Here is an 18,307-nt window from a genome sequence, read left to right as displayed (position 1 = left end):
GGCTGAGATAAAATCCCTCTGTCCCTCTGCTTTCATCCAACAGGTGTGTTGGGGACCATGTCAAGTGCAGGGAACGAAGAAGGGAACACAACTCAGCCCTTGTCCTCAAGGGCCCTCTGTCCAGCAGCGGCCAAGGGTAAGGCGGGAAGGAAGTATGTGAAAAAACTGCAGAGAGCAGCAAGGAGGCAGGCCCGCATTCAGCCTGGGGTGGGGGGTTGAGAGAGGTTTATAAGTTGAGCTGAGCCTGGAGGTGGAAGGCAAATAAAGACTGTCTGCAGGCAGAGAGAAGAACATATGCAAAGGCCCAGTGGCACTGCCAGAACAGCAGCATTGACTGTATCAGAGTTTCGGTAAAGAAATAGCCCCGGACATCACTGAGGCCAGCTGGACTGAGTGCCATCCATCCCTTTATGCTGCGGGATCCCCAGTATCAGCTCCCATCCTCACCTCTCCCTCCCCTTGGCCTCTCCAGGCTGATCCTCAAAGCAACACTCCCCAAGAACCAGCTGAAGAAACTTGGCAGCCTGGCCACAGTGCCTGGAGGACCAAGACGCATTCCTGCCTTTGAAAAATAGGCAGTAGAACACACATGACGTTAGAAGGACTTGAAAATAAATCTTGTGAAGTTAATAGAAGCACAGCAATTTGGAAGAAAAATAATCACATTTCCCTCCTGCTAAATCATTATTTGCCCCTGGAAAAGTCAATTATGTTAAAGAAAATAAGCTATTATTTTCGGGGGGGGAAAAAAGGAGCCTTGATAAGTGCCTTTATTCCAGCAAATACAACTCTAATGGCAAATGCCTTACTCCTGTATTTCTGGAGGTCTCAGGGCAGCTGGAAAGGTGTTGCTAAATTAGAATGTGGGGAGGGTCCAGAATTCCCCTGGCAAACTGCACATCTGTCCTAGAACCTGACCTCAAAACTGCCATTTGTGTTTCTCAGAAAGGAGAAGAAACAACAGCTGGCTCCTGACCACCTTCCCACAGCCAGCAAGCCTGGCCGGAGGCCGCCGGCTCCTCCCCTTCCTCCCGGCTTCCTCTCCTCCGGCCTCCCCAGCACACACCCCTCAGGCAGCGGTCCTGCAGGGTCCCAGCCTGCCTTCCCATGTATCAGGAGAACCTCTGCTTCCAGCCACACTATCAGGATGCCACAGCAGACAGCCAGGGGGTGTTGCCTCAGAGTCCAGCTTCACCCCTGCAGGCTTCACCCCTGCACTTCATATCAGCAGTTCCGGCAGGGCAGCCATCTTGCCCACAGGGGACATGTGGCAAGAGCTACAACTATGTAGGCTGTCACACTGAGGGAAGGGGAGCGCTACTAAGATCTAGTGAGAGAACAGGGATGCTGCTGAGACCCCAACAAGGCAAAGGAAAGCTCCCCACAACCAAAAATCACCCAACCCAGAATGTCAAGAGTACACAGGTCCCGAAACCCAAGTTTACAGGAATTAGCTCGTTTAACCGTCAAGCAATTCTGCAAGGCAGCAACTGCTGTTATCCACGGTCGACGAGTGAGCCGACTGGGGCGCCAGGCAGTGCACAGTCCCCCGTGCACACATCCCAACCTGGACAACCAGCCCTGGCTTTGACGGGGCAGCCTCCACAGGCACTGATGCGCCTGAGAATTCAGAGGAAGGAGGCGCTGAGCCTCAAACAGGTTTACCTCACTTCCTGGGTTTACCACCAGCACCACTGGGTGGAGATGGGCCTCTCAGCCAGATCCAGGACCAGCTGCTCCAGGCCCCTGGCGGCGCCCCTCTGCCGAGAGCTCAACCTCCCATCCACACGTCGGCATCAGGGGAGTGTGGCTAAGGAGATCAGGAAGAGAAAACCACAGAGCTGTGAGCTCTGGGGGAAGGCAGGCTTCTCCCCAACCCTGACTCCCCGCCGCCCCCCACTCTCTCTACCACCCCCCATCTCTCCTTCTGCCCTGGGGACTCAAGGCCATTCATGCTGGGCCCTCAGCCTTCACACACACACTTGTCCCCACTGCCCGGGCTGGGAAGAGGGGCAATCTTCCAGAAGGGGTCAGGAGGCAGAGAGAATAAGGCCTGCTATGCTGGGGCGCCAGGCACAGGTCCTAAGAGCTAAGACAGGAATGGGCTGATTACAGACTGGGACCCAGGACCAGCCCGGCCCCTGACTGGACAGGACCGTAGCAGGGAATGAGGCCAGAGGGCTATGAAGGACATTTTTTTTTAAAAGGTTTCCAAGCAGGCAGCAGCCCCCACAGTCTGAAAACTGATCTGGGAACCTGAGAGCCCAGGATCGACAAGCACTGAATGTTCTGGTTTGCCACGAAAAACACCAAACCCATCCCTGTCCCTGCAATCTCCCAAAGCTAAAAAAAAAAAAAAAAAAAAAAAAAAAAACCTAGTTTTTGGTAATTCACTGAGTGGCAAAACCTAAACGGGCCCGGAAAGCAGGCGGGTCACTTCCCTCGCATCGCAGGAGACCGTACGGCGCCTCTGACTGCGGGGACGTCCCCAGACCTGCGGGGCTCTGCGGCACACACGTGAGCCTTCTGCACAGGTACCCTCTTCCTCTCCACGCCGAGACCAACCTGAATTCGGAAACACCACTAGCCCCAAGGATTCCACATAAGGCACTGCTGACCCGTACCATGATCTACATCCCTAGAGGGCGACTCTGGATCCCCCACATCTAAGAACAATGGGGGCGAGCAAACCAGAGGGAAGGGGGGAAGGCACAGTCTTATTTGACCAATAATTCCTCTGTGGCTTGTATCACTGCGCTGCTCCTCAAGGAAGCGGGGACGCCCTCACCTTCACCACTACCCATCACGCACGCCGGTTCAACCGCTCGGCTTAGGGCTAACTCACAAGGCTCTGTGGCTCACACTGTTAATCAGCGACTAGACAACGGGTCGGATAATAAAACAAAAGTTACAAAACCTTAGGAAAAGTAATGTTCACTCTGCCTCATTGCCCCTTTCCAATGAGAAAGAAAGTTTCACCAGAAACCATGTATTTTCTCCAGAACAGGCTGACAACAATACTACAAAGTAGTACTTTCTCCTTCTGAAAGAGGAAATACTAGAAAGTAGTACTTCTCCTTCCGCAAGCTCTACCACATGCATTCTCTTGCTAGCTCCTCCCCGCACTGGTGGCAAAGAGGTAGATGGAGGCCACTACTGCCCCATCTCCAAGGGCCTGAGGCTGGGGAGGGTAGATAAGGCAGAAGCCTGGCGCCCGGGCCTGGATTCCAGGCATTTTGACTCCCAGTCCAAGTGCTCTTGACCCTATACCACAATAGCCCCCCAACCTAGCTGTAAGTTACGATAGCTGTGACTGATTTACCTTCATAGCATTTTTTCAGCACATGCTTAGTCATAAAGTGTTATTTCAGAACAGTGAGATTCCATTCTAATACACAAACACCAACACTCAGACACAAAGCCACGGTTCTAAAGAGCAGGCTTTAGTTCACCACCTCCTGAGGCCAGAAGGATTCCAAAGCCGCAGGAATGGATCTGGGGGTGCTGCGTATGCCTCAGGATGGTGAGACTAGGAACCGCCTGACAAACGTGAAGGTGACTCATTTAGAAGGCAGTCTCGCCTAGGCTCACAGGTCCGCCCCAACCCCCTAGAGTACTCACAGGGCCAGGTCTACAGTGAAGGACATCCTGGAATCTACAGGACAGAAGGAGCAGAAAACAGGCCAAGGAAAAAGGCAGCACCTGTTCTGACTCGCATCTCTTCAGATCTTTGTCAGGGTCTGGACATCTGTTCTGCCGAGCGACTCTCACGACAAGATGGCGTGACAACTTACAATCTCTGTGTTCGATGCCAATAACGCTGAAGGGCCTAACTCCTCCTGATTAATAGAAAGCAGGTGTCGACGACAGGGACCTATTAGAGACAGCCCCAGCACACACCTCTTCTCGCAGAGCGCACAGCTAGACTCTACTTCCAAGCCCCTGGTGCTCTTAGCTTGGGCCAGACACTGAGCTCTGGGATGGGCACACATCCAGCCCCGGCCGGGGAGAAAAGCTCCTGTGAAAGGTCCTCTGTGTCTTGCTTTCCCCATCCACAAGCTCAAAGGCAAGGAGCCCAAGAGCCTAGTGGAGGGCACGGCCACAGGAAGGAGCCTGAGTCCCCACATGACTAGAGGCAGTGGAGCGCCCGTGCCCCCTCCCCACCAGCCACTTGGACATAAACAAATAACAAACTTTCGGGGCACCTGGGTGGTTCAGTCAGTTAAGCGGCTGCCTTCGGCTTGGGTCATGATTCCAGGGTCCTGGGATCAAGCCCCATGTTGGGCTCCCTGCTCAGCAGGGTTCCTGCGTCTCGCTCTCCCTCTGCTGATCCCCTGTTCTCGCTCGCAAATAATAAAATAAAATAAAATAAAATCTTTAAAACAAACAAACAACAAACTTTGTAGGAAGCCTAGGAAATCTTTAGGCTCTTTGTCACAGCAGCCACCCAACCCTGATTCAGAAATCACAAGAGTTAATTTACATACAAAAGAGGACCTAACAAATCTAAGTCTGTTAAACAAAATCACTCAAGATGGCCCACAAAATATGGACCGTGCTCCGAACAAAACGCGGCAGCAAACTGCACCCGTGAAGAGCAACTCCAGCCGGACAAGGAGTCCAAGTGACATTTTTGGGAAGAGATTAATCCACAGGAGCTTTACTGGGCTCCCTTCCCCTGGTCCCTTCAGGAGCTCTGGGGATCGACCTGACAGGACCGCAAAGCCAACGCTGAAATTCTAGGGAAGCCATCAAACCTCACGCCCCGTCTTGGACCCTCCCTTACAACAAGTAGGGGCTGCAGAGACAATGGGGCCCACGTGGCTTCAGTCACACAGTCAGAGGGGCCGAGGGGAGCATGAAAGTCACAGCTACCGAGCACAGACCGGGGCCAGGTTTGTGCTGGCTTATCTCTCTCTTTATCCCTGGAAATGCCCGAGGAGGATGGTATCATCATCCATTTACAAAGGAGAAACGGCTTACAGTAAATAACTCACCCAAGGTCACCCAGCTGGCAAGAGAGGAAGCAGAGATCCAAAGCTGCACCTCCAAGCCCCCCATCTGCATGCCATCTTTTGGCACGTACCCCTCACAGAGAGAACACCTTTTTCTCCTCAAAGCACCCAAATGAAAAGTTAACGAGCTGACAGACATCTGTCTAGGGTGAAACAACCTGGTTTTTAGAAGCAGAGTGCCTGGGTTTAGAGAGTTCAGCATCTCCGGAGCATGTGGGGCCGTGGATGGCTGCCGGGTGGCCTGCTACCACTGTGCTTCTGAGCCATCATCAGGAAGCATGGGGCCGTTTATATGTCACAGGCCAGCACCTGCCCTCTCCGCATTAGCTCCCAAAACTAAAACACTCCCGTGAGTGCCCAGGGCCTCTGCAGACTGCAGGAGGGTTGGAAGAGCCAGCTTCACGGTTACAGAGTAGAGAGAAGCCCCCAGAGCTGTGCACTTGGCCCAACAGTGACTGTGCAATGTTGGTACCAAAGGCGGTCCTTGCCATCACTGGACAACTGGCCTTCTGAAACCACAGGGAGCCTGGCCACCCTACCCACACACCAATACTACAAGTGGAAGGAACTGGAAACACAGCCAAGCTAGAGGTCTCCGTCTCCTAATGCCACAGGCACGTGAGTACAGCTAAGCCAAGTGTGCCGGCAAAGAGCTGTTCCCCAGCTACGCCCACCATGTGAATGGTCACACTTACAACATGTTCAACTTCCTGTTCGGGTCTCAAACCCCCTGACTGTGTCACCCCGTCACTAACTTGAATATAAGCAATCTCCAGGGCTGAACACAGACACTAACGTGATTCCTTAAATTAGATTCTGAGAGCCTTGTCAGGGAGAGGGGGGGCAGACACTGCAAGCTCCCACCTCTCACTCTCCCAGGCATGCCCAAGGAACTGGGAACCCACGACCTTGCAAAAAAATAATCATTCAGATGGTAGCCACCAAAAGCACACAAAAATTGAGGGAATCTTACTTGTGATAATCATGTTATGGCTTGTGCCGCTCAAAATTCAAACACTGAAGTTCTGGCCCCCACCATAATTCAGAATGTATATGGAGACAGGGTTTTGAAAGAGAGGATGAAGGAAATGACATCATGACGGTGGCCCAAATCCAGTAACAGGAGGTGAGGACACAAACACCACGGAGGAAGACCTTGTAAGGAGGTGAGAACGCAGCCAACCAGCCAGCAAGCAGGTGGCCTCAGAAGGAACCAACCCGGGACACCTGGGTGGCTCAGTCGGTTAAGCGGTTGCCTTCAGCTCAGGTCATGATCCCAGCGTCCTGGGATCGAGTCCCACATCGGGCTCCTTGCTCAAGAGGGAGCCTGCTTCTCCCTCTGCCTCTGCCTGCCTCTCTGTCTGCCTGTGCTCACTCTCTCTGACAAATAAATAAATAAAATCCTTAAAAAAAAAAAAAAAGGAACCAGCCCTGCCAACACCTTGATCTTGGACTTCCAGCCTCCAGAACTGAGAAAATAAATTCCTGCAGTTAAGCCCCTCTGAGTGGACTTGTTAAGGCAGCAAACTAATAATGCACATACTTCACATGTTGACTTGAGGGAGGGTCCCAAAGCACTCCCCACCTGATTAATGAAAGCTAACTCAGGCACTGCTGATTATATACGGCAGCTAAGCTGCTACTGACATAACAATGTTTCCAAAGCGCCTTCACCATCCTTTAGCTCCCGTGAACCTCCCATCAGCAGATCTTGTACACAAGGCCAAGCATCATCCTCCATTTTGAACCTGTGGAACCAGCCTGGAGAGGCTCAAAGACTTGCCCCAGATCACATCAATGAAGAGTGGCCACACCAGGACTAAAACTCAGATTCTGACCCCTCCCTGGATCCCCTCCTTGGGGCTCACCTCTCAGAAGACCGTACCAAGAAACTGGGGAGGGGTCTGAACCTGGAGCACCGCCGTCAGCCAGTGGTAGAGGGCACGGCTTGCCTCCACACTGCTGGACAGCGCTACTGGCCTTCCACGCCGCGATCTCCTCTTCCAGCTGTTCTCAAGACCCGAACACATTCAACACCTGCACAGCTCGGTGGCCTCAGTGCAGCCCCTGCTGCACCCGTCAGCCGCCTTCCCGCGCACTGCGGCTCACACAGCTGCCCAGAGGCTCGTGTCTCAAATGACACCAAGATATCCTTCAAGGAGGGGCTGCAAAGAGGGAAATGCAAACCCAAACCGAAACGACCTACCACCACACTCCACAAGACTGGCTAAAATAGGCAAGAGGGACAAGAAAGGCTGGCAAGGGGAACCCAGATCACACATCTGTGGCTGGTGGGAATGCAAAATGGTGCAGTTACCCTGGAGCAGTTTGGCAGTTTCTTAAAAATCCAAACACACAACTACATACAACTCAGCAACGGCCCTCCTGGGCATGTATCCCAGACAAAGGAGACTTGTGTTCACTCACAAACCTGTGCATAAATGTTCATAGTAGCTTTACTCACAACAGCCAAAACCCAGACATCCTTCGTCAGGTGAATGGTTGATCCCTCTGGGTACCTCCAGGCCACAGACCACCACCCAGCAAAGAAAAGGAACCACCCCCCATACACACAAGGACCTGATAAATCTCCAGAGAACTACACGACCTGATAAAAATCAATCCAAAGAGGTCTCGTACTATATGATTCCATTCATGGAACATTCTTGCAATGATGAAACTATAGAAACAGAGATTACTAGTTGCCAGGGATTACGCAGGAAGGAGGAAGGAGGTGGGTGTGGCTACAAAAGGACAAGAGGAGGAGCCTCGGGGGTGATGGCACTGCTCTGTGCCCGGACGGCGTCCCCGCCAGCATCCCGGCTCTGTGCGGTACTGCGGTCTGGCGGGAGGTCGCCTTGGGGGAGACCGGCAATGGCTATGTGGAGTCTCTCTGAATTAGCTGTTACAAACATATGTGTTTAGGACTATCTGAAAACACAAAGTTAAAGAAAAAATAAAAACGAGGAGGAAGGAAGAACGGGAGGAAGAACGGGAACGAGCAGGAACCACTTACAACCCAAGACAATCACGGTAAGATGCAATATTCTAGGAAAACATTGGCACAACAATAAATTTAAAATTTTTATAATGTTTTCAAAGTCAAATAAGGTTTGTAGAAATATAATATGCCCTAATTTGGTTTTTCTGCAACTCCAGTGAATGAAAATGTCCGCATTTCTATTTACTTACAATCAAATCTAATTTTTCTTCTCCAAAGTAGCAGCTTGCTTGCTACTCTAGATAACAAAAGAGATCTTTCTGCAACTCCCACACTCCCAAATTTATTTGGATATTACACTACTCCTAGCAGTTATCATCACTCAGAACTAATCTAAATACACACAAGTCATGCTCCCCTATACCAAGCAAATGAGACTTTCTCCCAACAGAGGGGCAAAACACACCATTAAGAAATCACCTTTTGGAGAAAAGTATTCTTGCAGCAACTGTGCCTTGTCAAGTGCAAACACAAAATCACTTGTCACCACACTTCTGAACCGCACTTTATTAAATAAATACTAATAAAAGCAACGCTCCATCGAGTGCCGGGCTGATCTCAAGCACGACGCCCCCTGCTCTGCCAACATTATCTCAATGCATCGTCCTTGGTCTTCGTGGTAGCCAGGCTTAGCTCTGCCTTCCAGATGGGGAAACCAAGGCTCAGGAAGCTGAGTAATTTCCCTACAGCCCACATAAGGAGTAAGAGCCGGGAGTTAAAGGTGCCCACAGCAGCAACACCCGCATCCCGCATCCCATTTGAGCTCTCCACAGAGAACGCCAGAATAAAGCACCCAACTCGGGTCCGCTGGTGTTCACCCTCCACCCCAACAAAGCTGAAGGCCAGCAAGAGCACCTTACTCTCCCGAACGGCTCTCTGCACCACCTGTTCCATTTCTCTGGCCGCCTTAACAAATGGCCGCATCCTGAGCAGCTTCAAACGGTCCACAGGGATAATCTCACAGTTCCCCAGGTCAGACACTCAGCAGCTCTGGGTCTCAAAGTCCAGCTTCTGGCCAGCTGGGCTCTCGTGGGGAGCCCAGGAAGGGCTCTGTTTCCAGGCTCATTGGGAGTCCTGGCAGAACCCAGTTGTGCCTATAGGACTAAGGTTCCTGTTCCCTAGCTGGGTGCAGCTGCCCTGAGCTCCCTGGGCTTTCTCTGGTCCTTATAAGGGGGCTCCTACAACTCAGGGCCAGCAACTGTGCCTGGGACGCTGCCCAGGCTCAGAACCTCTGACTCTACTCTTCTGTTAGCAGCCAGAGAAAGTTCTCTGCTTTGAGGGCCCGTGGTAGATCATCTCTCCTAAGTCCCATTACATTAACCACATCCTGAAAGCCCTTTCTACCATGTCACATAACGTATTTACAGGTTCTGGGGAATAGGGCATGGACATTTTGGGAAGGAGGCCACTACTCCACCTCTCACACCAATGAGAGAGGTGAGCACACCATCCTCAGGTGTGACTCCAGAACACACTGCATCTTTTCACCTCATCTTAGGAGCAGGATCCATCATCATTTTATCAGCACTGAGACCCCAGCCTCTGGCCAGCTGGGGGATGAGGGAGAAGTTTACCCCGTCCGAGCCCTCCCTGTGACAGGTAGCTCAAAACTCATCCCTGGGTTAAATAACCAAATCCATAAACACTGAGTCACCCCATTCAACCCCAGGGGGAGACATTAACAGGCTGGTAAATTTCCGGGGGGGGGGGCAACGCCAACCCCAACCCCAACCCCACTGGAATAAACGGGGCGGAGATGAGGGGATGAGCACTTCCTGCCTCGCTGAGGAAGCAACAGATCAGCTGTTTACTCCTTTCCCCCCACGTACAAAATAAATAAATAAGTGAAGTGTCTCATTTACAAACAATGCTTCTAACAGATTCCAAGTACTTTCAAACAATGAGCTGTGATTCATGTTTCCAAATGAGATGGAGTTTTATCATTTTCTTTCCCCTCGTGATTCATTCATCCCTCCAAGTCAGTAGTCGGAGTGGAAGCAAGGCCCACCCACGACCCGCCACAGCCCTCCAGGGAAACACAGCCCTGTTGTTAGGCTCCCCCAAAAAACGCTGTGGTTGGTAAGGGGCATGGTCAGTAATTTTCCCTTGGGCGGAAACAGCCCATTAGCCAATGGGCAAAAATCCCTGCCCCCCCAGCACTTCTGTCTTCCGTTCGGGACCCTCCAGTGCCAACTCCTAGAACAGTGGAGAGCTTGGGCTGACCCGGATGTGAGCATCCTCGCCTTCCCTTCTGCCCGGAATCCATGGGCCTGCCACTGATGCCGTTCGAGCTGTGCTGTCCCCTCCCTTCCACCCCATTCTGTAGCCTCGGCTCCACCCTAGTGAAACCAAGCAGAGCAGAAACTCTCTCCTCCACCTGACGGCCATTCACACTGTTCTAGAACTGCCTGGCAAAACCATCGGGCACATGGTTCTTTGAAAACTTCCTAACAGACTCTTCTTAAAACCACAGCATTAGCCGAAGGTGTGATGCTGGAAGTCACCATAGCGAGTGGTGTGTGTGTGACGTAATAGGGAGGGACACAGCCATGTTCTTGCCCCCAGTCACCTCCCCAGCAAGGAGACCCCCTCACTGTGTCATGAATGCTCCCTCTGGTCTTCTCTAGAGAGCAAGTCAACAAGTGCCACACGTAGTGTCTTCACTGACACCATCAGGTCACGGGTCATGCTGGGAGCCAACAAGATGCGTCAATGTATCTTAAAACTCCCTGCTCCAAAGAGAGCCCCCTCCCGGGCTCCTGGCTCTCAGGGGCATGGTGTAAACTCCAGAGCCAGGCTTCCAGTCCCAGATGTAGCACATACTAGTGGTATGAATGATGTATTTTCTCTCCACCTCTGTCAATGGGAGTGACAGGACTCCCATCCCACAGGACTGGGAGGGGGAGGCAAGCCCTCAGCCAGCGCTAGAGCTGCGCCCTCCCTCCTCTCCCCAGGGCTGGCTGTGCTTCTGCTCCTCCGCTGGCTTCTGCTCCTCCGCTGGCTTCAGGCCTCTCCCTCCGGCCTCTCCAGAGTGCTCCAGGCCCCCCTTCATCTGCCCCTATTGTGTTCCAGTCCTCAGCTCACTTCTCACACACACACCCCAGCAGGCTCTCCACAGCCCCGACCCTTACTGTCACACTGAATCAGTGCCAACACTGAACGTGCACCCCACACCTCCCCCACGTGCTGCAGAAGCATGGCGACTTTTCTACCGGGATGGCCGGGATGAGACCATACGGAGGCACCTAGGGTGCTGTTTACACACTGGGGTCCCGCACCCTGTCACTGACCTCCACGCCCGTGTCTGGGCCTCCCTTCCTCCTCTCAGAAATGGGGCGGGAAGAGAGCTCAGTCAGAGCAGTCCTGGAGCAAGAAGCGCCCCACACATGGGCATGTGGAACAAGAGGAGTGTGGGCCCAGAGGACCTACGACTGTCCTAGGACTGACTCTTTCCCAAGCAGCTCCACAGTCACCCACAGACATCTAGAAGAGAGAAGCCACTGGAATCACAAAAAAGGAAGAACCCTGAGGGCTAGGGCGCCCCCCAAGGCTTGCCCAAGTTCAGAGGGCCAGCTCTGGAGGTGACCTGCGGTGGGGACACAGGCATGGCACCGCAAAAGCTCAGGGACCCTGGGGGAGGGGGGGCGGCTGCCGCGGTGGGAGCAGAAGTCCCCGGAGGAGGAGCCCTGAGAGGGCACAACCTGGCGGCAGAGGAGAGGCCAAGGTCACAAAAGTCCTTACAAGTCAGGCAAAGTCTAGCCTGGGTGACGGAGGTGATAAAGGAGCAGGAGGAAAGTCAGGCGGAAAACGGGGACGGTCCAGGATCCGGGATCCCGGAGAGCAGCCTCGGCCCCGACAGCGGTGGACAAGGAAGGCCGGACCCCAGACCCTGACAGGCGGGCTGCAAATCCCCGCTGCGGAGGAGAGCAGGGCAGGGCGCGGCGAGGGCTGCGGTCCGTTGGTTCGGCCATCAGGAAAGCCTCGCTCTCTGGAATGCGTACTCGCTGGGTCCGAAATGTAAACGTGCAACCCGACCCGCCCCGCTCCCCTCAGGAAACGACAAAGAGCGGCGGAGCCAAAACAGTCCCGCCCTCCGCCGCCCGCTCCCGGAGCCCGGGGACGCCGGAGCCCGAGGACGCCGGAGCGCTCGACCCCGAACCGCTCCGCTCCCGGGGTCCCGCGCGGGCCAGGCCCGGGCCAGCAAGGCGCGGGCAGGACGCCCAGCCCGCCCAGGTCGCGCGCGCCACTTCCCACCGGGAGAGAGCACAACTCTTCGCTCGGGTCCCCGCAACGTGCAACTGCGCGCCCGGCAAGCTCCAGCGCCGGCACCAACTGCACGCGAAAGCAGAAAGCCGCGGCCCAACAGCGACCGCGGGCCGGCCCGGCCCGGCCCCCCCACAGCCCCACGCAGACTTCGGCCGCGAGCAGGATGGGGTCTGAGCTCGGGCGGCCCGGGAGGCTGGAGGACTCCGCCACCGGGTGCCCGGCCGGGGAGCTGGGGGCGAGGGGGGGGGGGGAACCCCCCGGGGAGTGACACGGGCCGCCCCCGCCCTCGCGTGTCCCCGGCCCCGCTCGCGCGCGCTCCGGAGGGGGCGCCGGGCACTCGGGCCGCGGCCGGGCCGGCGGCAACAGGCTCCGGCGCCCCCGCCCGCCGCGCCCCGCCCGGCCCGGCCCCGCCGCCCCTCCGGAGCGCGCGCCGCGGGGAGGTCGTGCCGGGCCGGCGCCGCGTGGGGCGCGCGGAGCTCACCCACGCCGTATTTCTCCTCTCTCTTGGTGGGCACCCAGCGCGTCATGGCGCCGCCGCGAGAGCCGCCGCCGCCGCCCGGGCAGGAAACTCCGCGCCTAGGCCGCCATTTTCCATTCCTGGCGAGCCGCGACAGGATGGGGAGGAAAAAGTTTGCGGCGGAGGCGGTGTCATGTGGGACGGGGCGGGCGGAGCGTCGCGGGCCGGATGGGAAAGGCCGGGAGCGCCGGCGAGAGGCGGGCCGGCCCCGGGCCTGTGAGCGCGGCCCCTGCGTCGGGCACCGCGCGCCGCAGCCTGGGACTCCCCCGCCCCGCCCGCGGGACGACCCCCCGCCCCGCCCGCGGTGTCCCACGACGAGAGGGGGGCGCCCTGGGCGGAGTGGGGCGAGGGGGACTCTGAGATTTATGAAGCTTGGGGTTTGCCCAGCACGGGGCTCCGGCCGCGGACTCGGGGTCCGCCTCGATGCGGGGAGTCCCGGAGCGGAGCAGACCCGGAGGTTCCCGGCCTGCCCGAGCACGTGGTCCCTCCCCCAAGGAGACGGACTTTAACTGAGCACCTACTCACCGCCTGGCCACGCCAGCCAGACTGGGGCCGCGGAGGTGCCGGGTAGAGTACCCACAGGTGGACTGGGGTTCGCTCCCGGTGCTTGGGCGGGGACGCCCGGGGCGGGGGCGAAGGGGTGGTGAAGTGCCGATCACGGAGTGCTTCCCGGGGAGATGACCTCTCTCTTGAGTGTTGAGTGAGGGCGGTTCCCCCGGGGGAAGCCGGGAGGGAGAGGCAAGAAAAGCCCCGCCGACGCCCAGAACTTCATCCTCCTTGGGCTCGCAGAAACTTCTGCTTGTTCAGGAGGACTCAGTGTGAGGGAGGGGAAGAGAGGAAGTGGGGAGAGGAGCCAGCTGGGGAAGGAAGGCTCAGGCCAGACTGGGAGAAGATGCGCAGGGACTCTTTGGAACGTGGTCTTCGCCCTCTGGGTGAGTTCTCAGACCCTCAGGGTTTCCACACCAGCAAACACGGGCACTTAGAATTCTCCAAGGAAAAACTGAACACACACACATAGATGTATTCTACCATCATGAGGTTAAAACCAAGAAAAGGAGGAAGGAGAAATCTCAGAATGCTCAGTAAGTGGAGTTAATTCAGAATAATATTAAGTGGCGGTCCTCTGTCATGCCCCCCAGAAGTGACAATGGCAGTAGGCCTGGGAACCTTCAAGGACTGGAGGAAGGCAGGTTAAAAAAAAAAAAAAAAGATGAAAGGCTCCATTGGCTTGGAAGGGCACTGGGTGGCAGAGCTGGGAAGGGAGCTAGTAGGGCCTGGGAACTCCAGGTGGGCTCCCATTCTGTATAGAGAATGCCCTTGCCTGCCATTGGGGCCACTCTGAGCCAGAGAAGTCTCAGCATCCCACCTAGAATGCAGATTAAATACACTTCAGAATGCTCTAGGAGCCTTTCAGCCTACGTGGGTTGGAGAACCTGCTAAGAGCAAGAGGATAAGGTGTGTGTGTGACTCCAGAGTTCATGGGTATCAACCACAGCTTCCTAGAAAGTTATAGGCCTTATTCTACCAATAAGGATCTTCGGTCCCACAGAGGACCTTGGCTCCAATCCCATGTGGCCTCATGCACGCACTTAAACTCTTCAATGGAAATTAGAAACCATAGGGGCTCAGACCCTGAACTCATGGCCTGGTGACTCTGACCACTTGAAAGAGAAGCTACTGTGAAGGGGCTATGCAGGAGCAGGAGGGTGTCCTAAGACAGGTGACATGGTAGCCTGGCTCCTCCGGGTCAGGAAGGGCTTCCCTAAGAAAGCAATGTGAGCCCGATCTTTAATGACAAGCAGAAACCAGCTAGGCCAACTGCTGAGGGAGCAGCGCGTACAAAGGACCCGGGGTGGAACATAACACATATCCCTGAAGGAACTGAAAGACTAAAGCATAGGGGAAACTGAGAAAGGGACACAAAATGAGCCCGCAGAAGAAGGGTCTTGCCAGGAATTCTGATTCTGCAAAGCAAATCTGGCAAACAAATTTTGGTGATACTTACCTTCTCTTTTATGCTCAATTTCAATTCTGCGTATGTGGCTACACATTGGGGAAGATGGGTGTTGTGGTGAAAGACCAGGGGCTGTGAAAAGACTCAGTGAAAGACTCAGGAGGCCTGGGCTAGCCCCTGCCACAGTGTGACCCTTCTTCTTCCATTTCTGGTCATTATAATGTTCTGAGCCTTAGGGTTCTGGTCTTTCTAACATATAAAGGAGGGGTCATGGTCCCAAGCTCATGAGGCTCTCCTGAAGATCGCAGGAGAATGTGTAACTCTGCTTGACTTCCTCCTGTAATGCTGCCCCCAGATTCTTCATCTGATAGAAGAAGGTTCACATTTTCTAGAACAGCGGCCACTTGCAGTCTGATAAAGGTGACCCACTGAATATATAGATAAACACATATTTATGCATTTTTATAAGACTGTCACATAAATGATTTTCTAAATCAGAACTTTAAAACTCTGGACCATGTGTTTGAGACAGAGGCTGTGGTCCCATTCTTGCAAAGTGTGCCCGAGCTTGGCCAAGATACTGTACATGTGGCCACAGTTCGTGCAGCTCTGAGGTTTGTCAGCGTTCCGTGGCTGATTCCAGCAGTGGTCTCATCTTGTGGTTCTAAATCAAGTCCATGGCCCTGGCTCCTTGACCTATGGTTACATGAGCTTGGGACTGACTACATCTCCAGTTCCAGGAGCCCTGTTGGCATTTTTAACTCCTGAGTCTACATGCCTGGGCCACGGATCTCTGCCACACCCACCAGGCCTGGTGCAGGACTTAGGTCTCTGCTGTGCTTGTAGGTGTGATCACCCAGGAAGTTCACACCATGGAGTTCCTAGATGTCCCCTCCTAAGCATCTCGTCCTAGTGACCTCCTCAACATGTGGGAGAAGCAAGATGGAGCCATGAAATGTCATCATCTACATAACAGTTTTGAATTTCGAAAAGTAAATTAAAACGATTTTTTTAAAATTAATTTGACAGAGAGAAACCACAAGTAGACCGAGAGGCAGCCAGAGAGAGAGAGAGAGAGGGAAGCAGGCTCTCTGCTCAGCAGAGAGCCCGATGCGGGACTCGATCCCAGGACTCTGAGATCATGATCTGAGCCGAAGGCAGCGGCTTAACCCACTGAGCCACCCAGGCGCCCAAATTAAAATGATTTTTAATTTGAAAATAGTTTTCCATATTTACAATACAAATCCAGGAGGTATATTCTTGCCCCGTGGAGACGCCAGAAGGCACAGTGATTAAGGGGAGATATTTATTTGCAGCAGGCAATACAGATGAAAACAGGACCTAGATATGGAGGGTTGATTCTTCAACAAGGGGCTTGACCACAGGCTGCTTGTCACTTGAAAGGGGAGGCCATGGTCTTGCATTGGAGGCCGCTAGTTGCTGCCCCTTTGAACCAGTGGCAGATATCCACAGCATTTTAGATGACCAGGCATGAGGTCACCACAGTGCACAAGGTGACATAGCACAGAAAAGGTGTATCCAAGACTTTACATCTAAACTTCAGTTTACAGAGACGATCAAACAGCAAGTTAAATGATGTGACAAGAAATACAGACCTAGACAGAAGGTGGGACCTTCTATAGGACGCTGGTCTGGTGTCATCAACAAGAAAGTATTACAGGGGAAAAACATGAGTAGATAAGAAAGAACCATTCTAGATTTTGAAAGACTTGAGAAATATGACATTCAAGGCACCTAGATGGCTCAGTTGGTGAATCCTCTGCCTTCAGCTCAAGTCATGATCCCTTTGTCCTGGGATCAGATCCCACATAGGGCTCCCTGCTCAGCAGGGGGTCTGCTTCTCCTTCGGCCTCTGTCCGTCCCTCCCCCTTGCATGCTCTCTCTCTCTCTCTCCCAAATAATAAATAACATCTTTAAAAAATATATACTGCAAAAAAGATGAAATTGTTCAATCTAGGTGATAGGTCGATGAGTGTTTCACCTCTACTTTTTTATATGTTCGAAATTTTTTAGAAAATAAAGTCAGTGGGGAAAAGGAAGGGCTTGAGATTTAAAACCCGACTTGAGAAATAGTAGCCTGGACTGGCCTCATTGGGACAGCTCAGCCTCCGCCTCGCCTCCCAGGGGTGCTGCTCAGCATTCTCTGTGAAGATTATGGAGACAGACCCTGGGTGTTAAACTTCAACCAGCTCCGCAGAGCAAATATGTTTAGTAGAGGATGCTGGCTGCTGCTCCAGTGTGCCTTGTGGGCAAATGTAACTATGAGTATAAATGCACACCAAGCAGTCCTTCCCACACTGAGTACACAAAGAAATGAGCTCTAGAGCTGGGGGCCAGGACACCTGCCAGAGAAGTAGTGTCCTGACATCCAAGGAGCCCTAGATCTGGGTGGCAAGGCAGCCGAGGCCTTGCCCTTGGAAGCTGGATGCTCTCACGGTAACCCCAACCATGAACCTCAGAGGAACAAATGGTTTTCAGGCGCCATATGTTAGGCAGTGCCAGACTGTGATCCCTGATAGAAGGGAAATGAATGGAGAGTGTCGTCGCACAGTTGCCCGGCTGGCTTTCTAGAGGTGGTTTTGGGATGGAAGCCCAGGTAGGGGACTCACCCAAGCCTTGAATCTCCCTCATTGGAAACAGAAACTGGAATTCAGAGAAGCCATGACTGCTAGGACTTGAGGGTCAGAGTACCCAGGAGGATGGGGCTGTCCACACAGAGAGAGAGAGAGAATCCGAAAGATCTGCAAAAAGGGCTGCCTTGGGTCTCTGAATACTACACATGTGTGGATTAAAGCTTCATGAAGCTGTCTGTGAAAAGAAGACCAGAAAGTAGCAGGCCCCAGATAATTCCCAGAGCTCACAGAGTAGTGAGTGCTCCCTCCAGGAATGTGCAAAGAGCTCATAATATAGAGTGGGACAAGTACGGTCCTCCAAAGGGTCACACCCTTGTAGTGGGGCTCCATCAGCCCTAAACTAAAGGCTGCTCTAGGCCATGATGAAGCTGAAAAACAAGCTCAAGAGAATGAAACTGAGCCCAAGAAACTTAATATCGCCAGCACAAAGTCCAATGCTGTCTAAAAGAATACAACAAAACCCAGCACCCAACAATGTAAAGGGGCATGATATCTGGCATCCTACCAAAGGTGACCAGGCATGCAAACATGCAGGAAAATATGACCCACAAGCAGGGGAAAATATCCATCTGTAGAAACAGATGCAGATACAAAAACCTTAAGGCAGTATTATCAGTATGTTCCATGTACCCAAAAATGTAAGGGAAAACACAAAAAATACTCAGAAAAAAAAACCCGAGACCATAAAGTCAAAGTAAATGCCCAGAAATGGGAGCTATTACAGTCATGGTGGGATTGGTGGTGGATATCGCTAAGGTACCGTATTCTATCTGGGATTCTCTAAGTGTCTTCCTTTAAACTCATTCAGATGAGATCCCTCCTGTCTCCGTTCTGCACATGCTCACTGCTGTGGGCATGGGACATGGGCATCTTGGCCATGTAAAGAGTGGTCAGGAGTTA

At 53.5% G+C, this 18,307-nt stretch overlaps 1 protein-coding gene across 3 annotated transcripts in view; it reads right to left on the bottom strand.

Annotated features, from left to right (window-relative positions):
- DOCK1 (dedicator of cytokinesis 1) overlaps window positions 1-12,953 on the bottom strand; it is a 490,751-nt gene extending 477,798 nt beyond the window's left edge. Inside the window, exon 1 of one of the 3 annotated variants that reach the window (XM_059398808.1) lies at window positions 12,764-12,953. In XM_059398808.1, coding sequence (XP_059254791.1) covers window positions 12,764-12,809 — 46 coding nt within the window. In that variant the 5' untranslated portion in view covers window positions 12,810-12,953. The remainder of the gene's footprint in view (window positions 1-12,763) is intronic. The other 2 variants (XM_059398805.1, XM_059398806.1) reach the window with 2 other exon arrangements.
- Between the last annotated feature and the right edge of the window lie 5,354 nt (window positions 12,954-18,307).

This window comes from Mustela nigripes, chromosome 4, assembly GCF_022355385.1.
Source record: "Mustela nigripes isolate SB6536 chromosome 4, MUSNIG.SB6536, whole genome shotgun sequence".
Lineage (NCBI taxonomy): Eukaryota > Metazoa > Chordata > Mammalia > Carnivora > Mustelidae > Mustela > Mustela nigripes.
This window is presented reverse-complemented; position numbering and strand designations above follow the sequence as displayed.